Source organism: Culex pipiens, chromosome 2, assembly GCF_016801865.2.
Source record: "Culex pipiens pallens isolate TS chromosome 2, TS_CPP_V2, whole genome shotgun sequence".
Taxonomy (NCBI): Eukaryota; Metazoa; Arthropoda; class Insecta; order Diptera; family Culicidae; genus Culex; species Culex pipiens.
The window spans coordinates 70,377,693-70,393,294 of record NC_068938.1 but is presented as its reverse complement, the minus strand read 5'-3'; the positions used below and the strand labels follow the sequence as shown (position 1 = coordinate 70,393,294).

The following is a 15,602-nucleotide window of genomic DNA, read 5'->3' as shown; positions in this document are numbered from 1 at the left end:
ATCATTAGCAAAAACGAGTGTCCGGAATTCGAAGCAAAAGTGTCCGGATTTCGAATCAGCTTTTATCAGTGTCCGGGATTCGAAGCATAACAAGTCATTTTAATTTTCAAATTCTGATGAAAAATTGTTAGAAAAGACATATTTTGCATGCATTCTCTTAAAACTGACTGTTAATACTACATCCTGATGATATTTCTTCATTTCCTACTTATTACATGATTTTTTGTCAGCTATAACGAAAATGATGTGCTACTAAGTGTCCGGATTTCGAATCATGACGTTATAGCTTGCCTAAGGCCCCAAATCGATCAGAATATTCCCTCCTACATGGATACTTGTATAGAGAAACGAATGATACCAACTAACTTCTTACTGCGTTCCAATCTTAATGTTAGAAGAATTTTTTATTGTGCTTCCGAATATTGTTACTATTTTTGCAAAAAGTTTACCTAAATCAAATTTAAAAAAAAAAATGATCGCTCTAACTTTTTCGAATAAACGGTGCATGATTTAGTAATGTGCGTGAACTTGTGAACGAATAGCATCTAATAGCGGAATTGTTTACATAGGCTCTTACAGAATCAACTGGTAGTAAAATAGGGTTGACCAATATTTTTTTAACACCGTCATGTTTCATCAAAATAATTGCAATTAAGTTACTTACTCCATTTCCTATATATTTTTTTTTAAAGCTGCAATAAGCAATGGAATTCCCAATGTTTATAGGACCTTCTCAAACAAAACTCGAGATTTCCACTAATTCAAACTCATCTAATCCTACACAATCTACAGGTATGGGTTAAGTAGTTCACAATCATTATTCCAACATGCGTTTGCTTCTCTCTCTCTATCTATCTACGCCCTGCGTGATATCGGATCTTTGTGTTTGTCCGCGTGCTTTTATTTTCCTCCTCTCTTCCATGCACTTTGATGGTTGCTTTTTAGGCACATTTTAGATAAGTTTCGGGCGAATGTTTTGATGATGTCGACGACGAGGTGAACAGGTTGTGGTGCGTGTGTGATGGTCAGTTGAACAACAGTCATCATCGACGGGCAGTCTGTCTCCAAACCTAGCAGTGGACAGCCCGTGACAGAGTAACAAAGGGCCCTTAAGGTTGAAATGTGTTAGAATTGTGTTACTAATAATTGTCTAAAAATATTTGGTAAAACTTCAAAATTTTTAGTAGATTAAATAGCGAAATCACTGTCGAATCTCAAAAGTTGCATGTTGAAAGTAGAGAAAGTTCAAACCACCCGAAAATGACTCCAAACAATACTGTTTTGTTTTCGATGCTGTTACTGCCGTTTGTCGTGGTGCATGGTAAGTGTAGCAAAAGACCAAGTTTACGGTTGAGTTGACACATTAGAAGCACAGTTGAACAATCATAATACAACCGTCAGTTCACTTTACATGGTTTTTACATAACTTACTCTTTAAATTAACTAAGAAAATCAATACAATTCGCATTTGATGCAAATTGGAACGTTACATTAAGATTTGCAAAATATAGATTTTTTTTCCAATTTCATTGTAAAGCTATCAAATTTTCCTGTCATTCCTTTTTTCGAAAACTAAAACTTCATAATTCTTATCCGTTCTATTCTCGTGTTGCTACAGAAAAATTGTATGCAACTCGTTGCAAAACATGTTTTTTAGCACTCGTCATAATTAACTAACTCGATAAATCTTGCTGGATAAATGTACGACTTGTGCTGAAAAAATCTTATTTTTAATATTTTTTTTTTCTTTTTCTTTTTTTTTCACCGCAAATAACAGTTCTGTAAAGTACTTTTCAGTATCCATTTGAGTGCCTAAAAGTTCAACTTTTCTGCACTTGTATCGAAAACTAAAGCTTTTCGATACTATTTTAGCGTGTAACAATAATCTTGATAGCAAATAACATTCATCAATCTTTTCACTGACAAAATTCAATTCAAATTGTATCTTTCCGGAATTTCACAAATATTACATTCAACTGGTTGTAAAATTAGTTTTTTTGCAATTCCGTCGTGAAACTTCTTACTTTTCCTGTCATTCTCAAACGACGAAACAACCTACTTTTCTGTACCAAAAATACCAGAATCGAATAGCAACACTTTTCAAAATAAATACTGAAAAGTTCTACTTTTCAGCACTGAAATGGGTACTGAAAAGTTGAACTTTTCAGCACTTGTTTCGAAAAATGACACTTTTCAACACTTTTTTGATTTAAACGATTTATTGACAAAATACATGAAAATTTGACTTAAAATTTCACTCAATGGGTGTTTTTCGGAATTGCAAAAAAATGTTGTATGGAACTCGTTGCAAAACTTGATTTTTTCAGCACTCTTCGTATTTATCCAACTCGGTGAACCTCGTTGGATAAATGTACGACTCGGGCTGAAAAAATCCTCTTTTTGCAACTTGTTGCATAAACTACCATTTCAGCACTCGTCGTAATTATGTAACTCGATAAACTCGTGCTGAAAAAACTTATTTTTACACAGTAAAAAAACATGGTTATATTACTCCTGGGAAAGGGTACATCTTTTATGTCAGAAAAAATGTGTAATTTTACCTCTGAAAATGTGTAATTTTACCACTTTTCTGGTAGTGATGTAAAATTACATCATAAAAAGGGAATACACAATTTACACATTTTGTTTCCGTGAAGTAAATATGTTATATTTTTCTTTTTTTATTTTGCATACATTTTTATCTTTTTAAACCACTGCCGATTTTTACTAATTTTTAAATTTTTCCATGATTAGGTCATTTTGATCAACTATTGAAAAACTTTACTCATGTGTTTCTATTTTAATTTTTAGTACTTTTATCTACATTTGAGCCCTTCAAGTCCAGCCCAAAACAGGATTTTTCTTGTACTACTCGACCCTCTCCGATATCAATGAAACTTTGTAGACATGTTATCCTTAGCTTATTTAAGCCTCGAGAATGGCATTTGAGAAGGGCGTACATTGTATAAAAATAAGTGGTCAAAGACAATTTGGAGGAAATTTGACGGGCATTCTAAAAAAAATACTGGAAGAAAAATACATGCATTTCTATGAGATTTATTAATTTTTATGTTTAAACGTGAAATTTGAAATCCAATCCAAGTGAAGATACTACGGTTTAAAAAATTAAAAGCTCAAGGAAAAGCTCGTCTAATTTTGAAAAAAAAGTGTCCACGTGGTTTATGGATGGTCCCTAGTTTGCATTTGACAGCTTTCCAATTTAACTCTTTTTATTATTGATGCAAGCTAATTTTTCTATCCAGGTTTCTACCATTCAACTTACCACACTGAGCAATGTAATTAAGCTTCCAATTTAAAAAATATCAAAGGCAAACTTATGGGAAATTTGCTTTTTTTCCTATAAAAAAAAATTATCTCAGAATCTAAAAGTATTTTTCATTTTTGCTACCTAAATGAACAAAATTTTCAAACATAAAGACATAATTAACTATTTTCCCCCGTAAAGTTACTCCGTCCGCTTCCCATCCTTTGTTTCCCCCGGCCAGATTTCCACGAAAGTAACTTTCATTAAAAACCACCAACTGAATGGCATTTTGGCACCCACCACAAACCATCACCACTACCACCACCTCCCTGGTGGCACCTCTCGAGAGTCCTTCTCTCACACCTCATCAATAATTCATTACATTTACCCGTACCGTCGTCATCCACGTGGTCCTGTGTGGTTTTAAGGGGGTCCCATGTTAGTAGAACCGACGTAATTCCGAAACCAGTCACCTCTCCTCCCCTTCCCCCTTCAGACCAGGGCGTCGAGTGCGCACTGGAAATCGATTCCGATTTTTGTACTTTTTTTTGTTCTATGTTTTTTCTCATTTCAATGGCGTTGGAAAAATGGATAAAGAGCAAAGTTTTTTTTCTTCTCTCTACCGTGGAAGTGTTTTTCTTTCTGCGTGATGATTTTAACAGCTTTCACCAAGGTGTGTTTTCACATTAGTAGCACACACTCTACGGGCTGTTACGATATGCTAATAAAATTCCATTCTGTGAAAGGAAGGACCGTTGAAATCGATGTTGAATAGAATTTTAAGTGAAAACGTGGATCCAACATGAAAACAATTGTGTTGAATTCAGTCGTCCTAGTGCCAATTTTTTTGTTCAATTATCTTTTTTTTTTTGCACTTATTTGATCATGTTCTATTTATTCTATATTCATTTGATTTGTTTTCTTTTGTTCTACTTAATATTCGACTCTTTTCTTATCATTTATACATCTTTTGTTATTTTGGCTCTTTTTTACTCTTTCACGGGTCCCCCACAGACCGTTATTATGAAAAAAAAAAATTTCCACCCAAACCAATGATTGGACATGGTTCCTGGGACCATTCTGCACCTCTGGGCCGAGTTTCAAAATATTTGCCGGCAGAAATTTCGAATACGGTCAGTTTTAGTGTTTTGAGTAGAAATTAAGGGGAAATCGCATGTAAAATGCGTAGGAAAAGTTCAAACCTTCGATGTTTTAACTCTAAAACGTTACTGGTCATAGTTTTAAGTTGTTCTTACAGGTAGCAGAGTGATAGAAAACGATTTACCGGACTGACTCAGCCGGATTAAGCCTAAGTTAAGTGACTTAAGTCTATAATTTACAAGTTTATACATAAATATCTAATAAAAACTCCTACATTAGGCAAGGAAAGCTAGATTGCACAAAACTAACATAAAATGGGGTGACTTTTAGCCAAGGGGTGACTTTGTACCAACTTTACGATTGCATAATAGCTATACAGCTTAACTACAAGCTCGATAGGCTTGAATTGTAAGGTTTAATCGTTGCAAATATTGTTCATAGTTTATGTTGCACTCTCCCAACATTTGCCAACAAAATGCCGTAAAAAGTTAGATAATCACGAAAAACTTAAAAAAAAATAGATAGTTTTATTAGCCTTATTGTTTGAACCCGACAAGAGTTTTAGGACACAAACTACAACTACTTACATACAATTCATACATCGCCCATCGTATGTAAGTATTTGTAAGCCCAATAGTATACACATATTTGACTACACTATTTTCAAATTTTCATAAGATATGCCAAGCTTGTTAAAAGAGTAGATGAGTGATTGTGTTTTCACGTGGGGAAAGAATAAGTTTTGTTTTGCTGAATATATTATTAGCAAACGTACTTGCTGATCAATAATATGTTTCAATGAATTGTAACGATGATCAAAATTTATCAACAACACTTTATTCAATTATAGGATACAATATTTTATTATGATATACATGTTTAAAATTCATAATTGGTTGGAAATATTAATCCTATAGGAAGTTGTGACATAGAACTTTTTCTAATAATAATCATTACACAGGACAACAAAAAAGTATGGGCTAAATGATTTCTGAAGTACTCTCTGGATTTCATTCGTATGTTTCAAATTTGTAAAAGTTTCAAAACAAAAAAGGACAATTTATTTTGCAATACCACAAATTTGCCACGTAACAAAAGTTGTTGCCCTAATATTTTGATTGTTTTATTTAGATTCAGTATGAATTGATTCAGAAAAATTTGCGCATGATTTGCAAATTTGTCACTTCAAGGTGACTTTAAATCAACAGGCCTTATTTAAATCGAATTAGCAGATTTGCGTAGCAATATCATCAAATTGTTTATGTGGGAACATAAATAGACCAAATTAATCCATCTACAAAATTTGTATATATTACTTAACATAAAATTCATATTTATAAAACAATCTTTGGTCGTTTGTTGGTACAAAGTCACCCCTTGGCTCAAAGTCACCCCATTTTATATAAGTTTTGTGCAATCTAGTTTTCCTTGACTTGAAATTGCCTAATGTAGGAGTTTTTATTAGATATTTATGTATAAACTTGTAAATTATAGACTTAAGTCACTTAACTTAGGCTTAATCCGGCTAAGTCAGTCCGGTAAATCGTTTTATATCACTCTGCTACCTGTAAGAACAACTTAAAACTATGACCAGTAACGTTTTAGAGTTAAAACATCGAAGGTTTGAACTTTTCCTACGCATTTTACATGCGATTTCCCTTTAATTTCTACTCAAAACACTAAAACTGACCGTATTCGAAATTTCTGCCGGCAAATATTTTGAAACTCGGCCCAGAGGTGCAGAATGGTCCCAGGAACCATGTCCAATCATTGGTTTGGGTGGAATTTTTTTTTTCATAATAACGGTCTGTGGGGGACCCGTGATCTTTTCTTTCAATTTATTCTCTTTTTTCTACTGTTCTCCAAATATCTAATCACAACTATATTGCCGTAAACCGGGGTCAATCGGGACACATGGGGCGAATTGGGACAGCAGTTTTAACCATGTTGGAGCACCATATTTTGATTTTTCTGGTTGGTTTCGGTTAGAACAGACTCAGGTCAACAAAATGTGTACATCCATTTCCAAATTTAAAAGCTTTAAGTGCTCTTAAAATTGCTGTCCCTATTCAGACTGTAGTCCCGATTCACCCCAGATTACGGTGCTTTAATTATTGAATTCCAACTTTTAATTTTACACTCCCTTCACTTCCAGTGACTTCCCTAAAGTGTTTTCGCTGTAACAGCAACGACAATCCGGACTGCTTCAACGTGCGGCCATTAGCGAAGGTCGACCCACCGACGACGACGACGTCTCCGAAGCTGGCCGCCACCAATGTGACGAATCTGTCTGCCACGACGGCGGCGACACCGACTAATTCAGGCAAACAACTCAAAGAACCGGTGCCCCTATTTTTGGAAGAATGTAGCCGAGACGAAAAAGGACGCGAGCCTTTTTGTCGGAAAATGGTTTATACTGGTGAGAATTTTGAATTTTAAGATTAAATATTTTTCTTCCATAAAATGTAATTTTACAAAATTTTCAGTCATACAAAACAAGCATCATCGTGTGGTGCGGGAGTGCGGATACGAACCATCTCCCAAGGACTGTTACATGGCGGACAACGACTTTCACCTGGAGATGGTGTGCCAGTGCTGGACGGATGGATGCAACGGGGCGGAAAGGACAAAGTTTGGCTCGATCGCGGTCATGACCGCTGTAGTCGGTGTTCTACTAAGATTGCTGGGCAATTAATGATATAGTCGTACAAGAAAAAGCTTCATTTATATTTTGTTTATTGCTTTTTTTTGAAATTGAAAAATGTTACACCAATATAAATATGTGAAAGTGTGAAAATTGTATGGAAATAAGTGTTTGAACTAAGGCTAAAATTTGTTTCAAATATCACAATTACTAAATTTTTAACACTCAATAAGAAAAACTGTTCTTTTTAAGATTTTTCAATTTTTTTTTAATTTTAATTTTTCTTATTGTCTACAGAGATTACATGCGAACCATATTCTATATTTTTATAACTTAGTATTAAACAACATTAGGTAAATATTTTCTCACGTTTTTACGTTATCGCAAATAGATGTTTCTTTTAAAAGAAATATTGGAATAACACTTTTTTCCATATACACTCAACCCCCGGTGGTTGGTCACTTTTTCGTTTGACACTTTTTTAGTTTGTACCCCGTTGGTTTGACAAAGTCAAACTAAAAAGTGACGAACTGTCAATGCATTATATTTTCTTTATAAAATATGAAAATAAAAGTTACTTAAATTTGTATCCAAAGCTTATAATTGCCCAGTTATCGAACAAGTTAAAACTAAATTAACTATAAACAGCAACAAAGCTATTGAAAATCAAATTTGAAAGGCCTAGTTAAAGCGATTCCGTTCAGTGTAATGTCAAAATTGTATTTAATTTTGTCACATTGCTTAAAAATTTGAAAAGCAATTAATAATTGAGAGCGGTAAATTGTATTTGCAGCTTATATTAAATTTGGGGTGGCAGTGCGTGGCCGAATGGTTACGCTGTCCGCTTTGTAAGCGGATGATTCTGGGTTCGATTCCCATCTGCTCCAACCTTCCATCGGATGAGGAAGTAAAACGTCGGTCCCGGCCTTGGTTGTTAGGCCGTTAAGTCATTCCAGGTGTAGGAGTCGTCTCCATGCCATAAGTACAAACAACACACCAAACCAAGCCTACTCCGGTGGAATCGCTGGCGGCGGTTGGACTCGCAATCCGAAGGTCGTCAGTTCAAACACTGGGGTGGAAGGTTCCTAGGAGTAGAAAGAGGTTTGGGTGCCCTCCCCATTCAAGCCTTCGGACTCCTTGGTTCGAGCAGAAACTTGCAATAGAGACCACAAAAGACCCGGGGGTCGTTAATGTGGATGGTTTGATTTTGATTGATTTGATTTTGATTAAATTTATAAATTTAATTTATCAATTCATCGCAAATGTTAGATGTAGATAATATATCATTTTAATTTACCAGAAATACCTAACTATCAAATGAAATCCCAAAGCCTTTTCCACTTTTTGAAAATTAATTGTAAAATAATAAAATAAATTCAAGAAATTTTTATGTTGGCATTGGCTGGTACAAATATTTTCAAAAGTTTTTTAAAGATTGATGTTAATGTTTGGTATTTTTCAAAATTGTACTTGAAATTTCATGTTCAGTCCAGACTCGATTATCCGACGTTTGTATGGGACTTCGGATTGTCGCATCAAGAACAAAATATTTCATCAACGCCATTTTGGCCGCCATCCCTGTTTAAAAAAATTTAAATCATTTTAGCGTAGATTAGGGGTCATACTTGAGCTCGATAATTAAAAGCAAGACAATGAAAAAACTTTTTTTTGTGATACGATTATCCGAAGTTTCGATTATCCGAAGTGAAATTTTTCATCGGCCTTCGAATAATCGAGTCTGAACTGTATTTAAAATCATTCCTAGAGTTTATTTATTTATCGATTTATTTTTTTATTTAAAAGGTCCAATAAACAAAATTTCATTTTTTTTTTTGCTTTTTGGGTGTTTTTGAATATCCCTGAATCAAGGTGGCTTCAAAAACACTCAAAAACTGCCAAAACCCAAAAATTAAAAATTTTGTTTATAGGACCTTTTAAAAAAAATTAAAATCTGATTTTTTAAAACACTTGTTTTTCAAGTTTTTTCTCTGAACCTAATTATGAGAGCTTCAATTTTTGATGTATTTTTACTAATTTCTTGTTATGTTTTTATTTTCACTGTAATTTGTTCGGTGGTTGATATTGACTTTTTATAGACAGGTTTTCAGAGCCAGAGCAATTCTCCGAGAATTCGATTCGGTCATTCGTTTTTTCTTGTATTTTTTAATCCGGCTGAAACCTTTTTGGTGCCTTCGGTATGCCCAAAGAAGCCATTTTGCATCATTAGTTTGTCCATATAATTTTCCATACAAATTTGGCAGCTGTCTATACAAAATTGATGTATGAAAATTCAATCATTCATCTGTATCTTTTGAAGGATTTTTTTATCGATGTGGTGTCTTCGGCAAAGTTGTAGGTACGGATAAGGACTACACTGAAAAAAATTATACACGGTAAAAAAATTTGGGACATGAAATGCCAATTTTTCAGAAATTTCCAGTATGTGCAAAGAATCTTTGACCAAGTTATAAATTTTTAAATCAATACTATTTTTTCAAAAAATCGAAATATTGGTCGCAAAAATTTTTCAACTTAATTTTTCGATGTTAAATCGAATTTGTAAACAAAATGTACCATAGTGAAAATTTGATAAAGTACACCGTTTTCAAGTTATAGCCATTCTTAGGTAACTTTTTTGAAAATAGTCGCAGTTATTTCATTTCATTTCTTTTGAAAAAAATATTTTTGAAAAGCTGAGAAAATGCTCTATATTTTGCTTTTTTGAACTTTGTTGATAGGACCTTTAGTTGCTGAGGTATTGTCATGCAAAGATTTGCAAACAGTAAAATTGATTTTTTCTAAGTCTCACCCAAACAACCCACCATTTTCTCATGACGATATCTCAGCAACTAATTATCCGAATTTCAATGTTAAAAAATGACAACATTCGTGAAATTTTCCGATCGTTTCGAAAACAGAGTAATTCTCGCTGAAAGTGGACCACTATTTACACAAGGTGCTCAAAAATCAAAAGCAATGTACTTTTCCAATAGCACCCACCAAGTTATGAATGAACCCATGTTTGGTTGGTTAAATTTGGCCTCACCTCGGCGCCACGAAGCTGAAACATTTTTTTAAATTGGTAATTTTGTGACTTAGGCGCGTCTACAAAATTGCTAATAACTTCAATGAACCCTTGATGTTTAGGGGTGTTTTGGAAAGGAAATGAGCAGAGCTTTCGAATGCACTTGTCAGAAAAATACCGTTCCATACATTTTTTAGCCACAAAACACCAATGTATTTTTAAAAGTCATTTTTGAAGGCCGGCGCCCCGCTTTATCGAAAAACTGACAAATCCATTCGAAAGCTGAGACGATTTCACATAAAGGACCAATAAATCTAAGGTGTATGTTCCTCCTATCTTTTTTAATCTAATTTTGATTCTGTAAGCGCAGCGCTCCGGTCGCATTTCGGGCACCCAAAATGTTGCAATTTGCTCGCCCCATTTTAAGGTTTTGTCAAAAAATATAGGTGCTCACTTTTTAAATGATAGTTTATTGTCCAAGGATCAAAATGCACTTTCGATAATTGAGCAATATTTATTGTTTTGGGTTCTTCCAGGCAATTTAATGTCGAAAAATTGTTTTTTTTACTTTTTTTTGGTAAAATGCTCAATAACAATTGGGTGGACTTTTTTCTCAGTAGAACTAATGAATGTAGCATGTAGGAAATTTCACACGAACATTTTTCTCTAAAAGAAAACGTAATTTCGATACTCCAGTGCCAAGATATTTTAGTTTTAGTGAGAAAAAAAGTGAGAATTTTACAAATTTCTCAGAATTAACAAGCACGGCCTATTATTTACATGCGGCATATGTTTTGGAGGCCAGAGTATGGTTTCTTATAGTTATTTTGGTCGCTGAATTCGGATCTGGAATCAAATTTCAGATAAACAGTGAACAGTGATATTTCAGCCACGCTCAAATATTATTTGCGTGTATTCCCCATAGCCACTTAGGGATCAGCAGCCGAAGCCGCTTACCATCGCGCCACGAGGCCTCTCAAAACAATCAGAAGTTGAAAAAAAACAATATCCATAAAGAAATCCGTAAGTAAAATAACAATTAAAGGTGAGCGAAAGATGAAATATGACCGAATTCACTAGCGATTAAAATTACAGCATATTACCGCAAATAACTATTGGGCGTGGCTCCAAATTTAACGGTTAATCTGAAATTTGATTCCAGATTCCGAATTCAGTGACCTAAATAACTATAAGAAACCATACTCTGGCCTCCAAATCATATGCCGTATGTAAATAACAGGCCGTGCTTGTTAATTCTGAGAAATTTGTAAAATTCTCACTTTTTTTCTCACTAAAACTAAAATATCTTGGCACTGGAGTATCGAAATTACGTTTTCTTTTAGAGAAAAATGTTCGTGGTGAAATTTCTTACATGCTACATTCATTAGTTCTACTGAGAAAAAAGTCCACCCAATTGTAATTGAGCATTTTACCAAAAAAAAGTAAAAAAAAAAAACAATTTTTCGACATTAAATTGCCTGGAAGAACCCAAAACAATAAATATTGCTCAATTATCGAAAGTGCATTTTGATCCTTGGACAATAAACTATCATTTAAAAAGTGAGCACCTATATTTTTTGACAAAACCTTAAAATGGGGCGAGCAAATTGCAACATTTTGGGTGCCCGAAATGCGACCGGAGCGCTGCGCTTACAGAATCAAAATTAGATTAAAAAAGATAGGAGGAACATACACCTTAGATTTATTGGTCCTTTATGTGAAATCGTCTCAGCTTTCGAATGGATTTGTCAGTTTTTCGATAAAGCGGGGCGCCGGCCTTCAAAAATGACTTTTAAAAATACATTGGTGTTTTGTGGCTAAAAAATGTATGGAACGGTATTTTTCTGACAAGTGCATTCGAAAGCTCTGCTCATTTCCTTTCCAAAACACCCCTAAACATCAAGGGTTCATTGAAGTTATTAGCAATTTTGTAGACGCGCCTAAGTCACAAAATTACCAATTTAAAAAAATGTTTCAGCTTCGTGGCGCCGAGGTGAGGCCAAATTTAACCAACCAAACATGGGTTCATTCATAACTTGGTGGGGGCTATTGGAAAAGTACATTGCTTTTGATTTTTGAGCACCTTGTGTAAATAGTGGTCCACTTTCAGCGAGAATTACTCAACAATATTTTGATTTTTTTTAAATCAAGAGTAACATTTCAAAAGGATTTAATATTGAATATATTATTATTATAATTTTTTTTTTTGTTATGATGCATTTATTCAATGTTAAACAAAAATCATCTTGCATTCTTAAAAAAAACGAGCTCTTTGAAAAAAATCAGCAATTTTACTATTGCTATTCTTATATTTTAAAGCCTCAAAGCAGCATACGCTCCAGTACATATTCCAACACTATTTCCCCTGCAAAGGTCACCCAGTACGTGTACGGCCCAACCTAGAATAAAAATAATAAACCCCCATCGCGTCCGTATAAGCATTGCCTCCCCCTTCCAAAGGTCGCCCACACCGGAATCTGTGACTTTTTATCGGCATGACCCAGCACCAGGAAAGCGGCACACCAACCCAATACTTATCGCATCAACAGTCTTGCTCGCCACCCCTCGAAACCACACCCGCGATTTATGATTTTCCTTAGTGGGGTAAATCGGGAGACGATTCTTCTAAAACTGTACCACAAAGAAAGGCCAACATTTATTCGTTGGGTACGGAGTGTTTATGATGGCTTACGGAAAATGGCCAGCGCCAGGACGGGTGCGGAAGATGTTTCGTATGAATAATTTATGAAGCGTAATCACGCGGTAAAAGTCAGCCAGTAATAACGCTACGGCGCACAGGTGCGAGGTGCGGTTAATTGGCGGTTGCACTTTGCCCTTTGTGGTAGTAATTTTGATAAAGGTAACATCTTCGGGTAGGGTCAAGGAATGAAAAGGACGAAGCATTTTACTTTTATGATGGCATTTTTTGCTTTTTATTAGACTATATTTACAGATGATTGCAACTATTGAGAGTGACTAGCTTAGTTGGTGAACCGCTTGAAATCAAACGGGTCGCCGAATTCGACCTCGTATAGCAGCTGCTGAATTTTGAGCTTCACCAGAGCGTTCTTTTGGGTAGAGAGTCTCTTCAGCACGGGAGCACAACTTAGCAGAAATCGCTCATCCGGATCGGTTATGGCCACCGTAGCAGGACTAGGCGCAACAACTTGCTGACTACTCTCCACCACTGGAACAGTGGTCACCGGTTCGACGGTATCGTCCTGCATCTGTTCAGTGTGGTGTTGTTGTTGCTGGATAAGCTCTATCCGCGCTGAGTTCCCACTGCTGTTGGCTTCCTCCAGAGATTCGTGCGTTTCCGGTATGGTGCAAACCGTAGCCGTGGACGTTTCTTCGACATCTTCGTAGATGTACTCGGTTTGGTTCTCGTCAAACTGATCCTCAACCTCGTCACTGCAGCCCAGAAACTCACCGTCCTCCGTCACGTAGTCATCCAGCTGGATGAGACGATTTCCTTCGGATAAGATTGTTTCCTTATCGCTGATCGATTCCGTATCCGCGATGCTGAAATGGTGCTCATTGCTGAGTAAAACGGATTAGCAAAAGTACAAGTAGTAAAATACCATAATTTAATACCCATAGAGTTCCACATGCGACCTCAAGAAGCTCATCAGCTCGTAATAAACCCATTTCTTGCGTTTCATTCCTGGCATAGTGGCCGCAAGAATTTCCTGTCGGTAGTACTTGATAAACGTATCCCGCAAACTCTTCCATCGCTTCTTGCAATCTTCAACTACAAAAAAAAAGAATCTCAAGTTATTCACAACCATGCTGCAATCAGCACGCGTCGCCGTCGGTTAGCTTGTCCAGCGACGCGTTCGACTTAGCTCCATAGCTTGGCGGCAACGCTGCACTTCCAGCGGTTCCAAAATTTAATGTATACCTTTGACGCCGAACGCTTGGGCAATCTCCGACCAGGCGCTGTCCGTTGCGCCCGGCTTCCGGTACGCCTTCATAGATTTGTCGTACAGCACCGGATGCAGCTTGACCTGTTCGATCAAGAATTCCTCCTGCACTCGCCGGTTCAGCAGTGATTGGCGGCGCCGCTGGTGGTGGTGCTGCTGCTGCAGCTGATTCATGTCTCTTTTATTTGTGCCTTAAAATAAAACTAAAATCAACCATTCGCTCAACGTGACCCGATTCACCCCATTAAGTTATTTTCATAGCATTGGAACCTATATAAAAATTAAACATAAAAATTTAAAATAATATTACCTTTGAAGCGACGATCCAACTTTGCACGCAGCGTTGACGTTTGTTTGTTTTTGCTGCGTCGCTTTGCTGTCAGAAGAGCCCGCGTTGCCCTGCTGTAAATTTGCTTTTGCTTCGCGAGGGCAAATGCAACGCCCAGCGGGTGACGCTTGCTGGCAGTCTCACAGCATGTGGAGGAAAACGCGCACGCATGAGCAGAAACGATCGTTTCGAAGCACGTGATTATATGGCTGAATTTCGTTCGCGAGAAAAATTGTACGTCTTTGCAGTTCTTTAATTATTTATATTTATTTGGTTAAAATTTGGATATTGAATGAAATATTTTTTTAAATGTAGCATCGAATGAATGTACCGTTGGCTGGAGTGAATTGGGCGAGCTGTTTTAGCCATGTTATTGCCCAATACTTTGATGTTTTGATTAGTTAACCTTCTGTAGAATTGCTTACCACTGATATGAGTCGGTAGTTTTAAACCAATCTAGCAAAACAATATAATTGAGCCAATGTCGAAGTGTAAACAAGGAGTATATTCTGCTCGCTCCTAACGTAAACATCAACTGACGTGAGCAGGCTAAATTCTTTGTTAACACTTTGACTTTGGCCCATTGACATTGTTTTGCAATAATGAACAAATTGTCGTATTCCGTCGTTGTCGTGCTATCTTGTCGAACGCGCATTTTGGGCCAAATAGGGTCCTGATGCCCTATGTAATTTGTATGTACAACGATTAAAAATACGCTTAAAAACCATTTCTGATCCCTTTTTTTTATTTTAATGCAAAAAAAAGGTTGACAAGACAACATTTTTTCGATGGATCAACTATGGTCCCCTTGGAAAGAGCTGTCAAGTAAGACCTTTTCTGTCAAGAAGGACCGCGAGGATAATTTTTCAAAATTGATTTAAAAATCCATTTTAAACTCTTTGTGGTCGTACAAAGGGTCATTTAACGCAGAAAAATAAGCTTTATCACTGTAAACAATAATATCAGCAATCTAAGCTTCATTGTAGGACCCAATTAAGTTAAGAATTCCATTTTGTGCAGTTCTCAATGCCTCACCTTTTGACTTTTACAAATCTCCAAATTTCGATTTCAATCGTGAGATATTCAATAAAAAACGACAAAATTCCGTGCATTATTGTCACTCTTCATATGAAAGAAGTTTCAATTTTGTCGTGCTATCTTGACGCACCCTGAAAATTGCTGCAAGTGCATCAACTGGTCATTTCAGGTCAGAACGCGTTTGACACACGTAAATGCCCAACTACCGTAAACATTTGTAATTATAACTCGGGACTCCGGCAACCAAGTTCAGCCAAACTTTGGGACAATGCCCAGAA

At 36.0% G+C, this 15,602-nt stretch overlaps 2 protein-coding genes across 3 annotated transcripts; one reads left to right on the top strand and one right to left on the bottom strand.

Annotated features, from left to right (window-relative positions):
- The first annotated feature begins 858 nt into the window (after window positions 1-858).
- On the top strand, window positions 859-7,373 carry LOC120416097 (uncharacterized). 2 transcript variants are annotated; one of them, XM_039577781.2, is made up of 3 exons: window positions 859-1,124; window positions 6,522-6,785; window positions 6,853-7,373. In XM_039577781.2, the coding sequence occupies exons 1-3, from the start codon at window positions 1,121-1,123 to the stop codon at window positions 7,059-7,061; spliced, it is 477 nt and encodes a 158-aa protein (XP_039433715.1). In that variant the 5' UTR covers window positions 859-1,120; the 3' UTR covers window positions 7,062-7,373. The 2 variants fall into 2 exon arrangements, with proteins under 2 accessions (XP_039433715.1, XP_039433714.1); XM_039577780.2 differs by having other exon boundaries at window positions 1,051-1,321; window positions 6,853-7,352.
- Window positions 7,374-12,938: 5,565 nt separating this feature from the next.
- On the bottom strand, window positions 12,939-14,396 carry LOC120416095 (uncharacterized). The gene is made up of 4 exons (XM_039577778.1): window positions 14,269-14,396; window positions 13,937-14,149; window positions 13,630-13,786; window positions 12,939-13,575 (listed from the first exon to the last, which is right to left on the bottom strand). The coding sequence occupies exons 2-4, from the start codon at window positions 14,130-14,132 to the stop codon at window positions 13,017-13,019; spliced, it is 912 nt and encodes a 303-aa protein (XP_039433712.1). The 5' UTR covers window positions 14,133-14,149; window positions 14,269-14,396; the 3' UTR covers window positions 12,939-13,016.
- Between the last annotated feature and the right edge of the window lie 1,206 nt (window positions 14,397-15,602).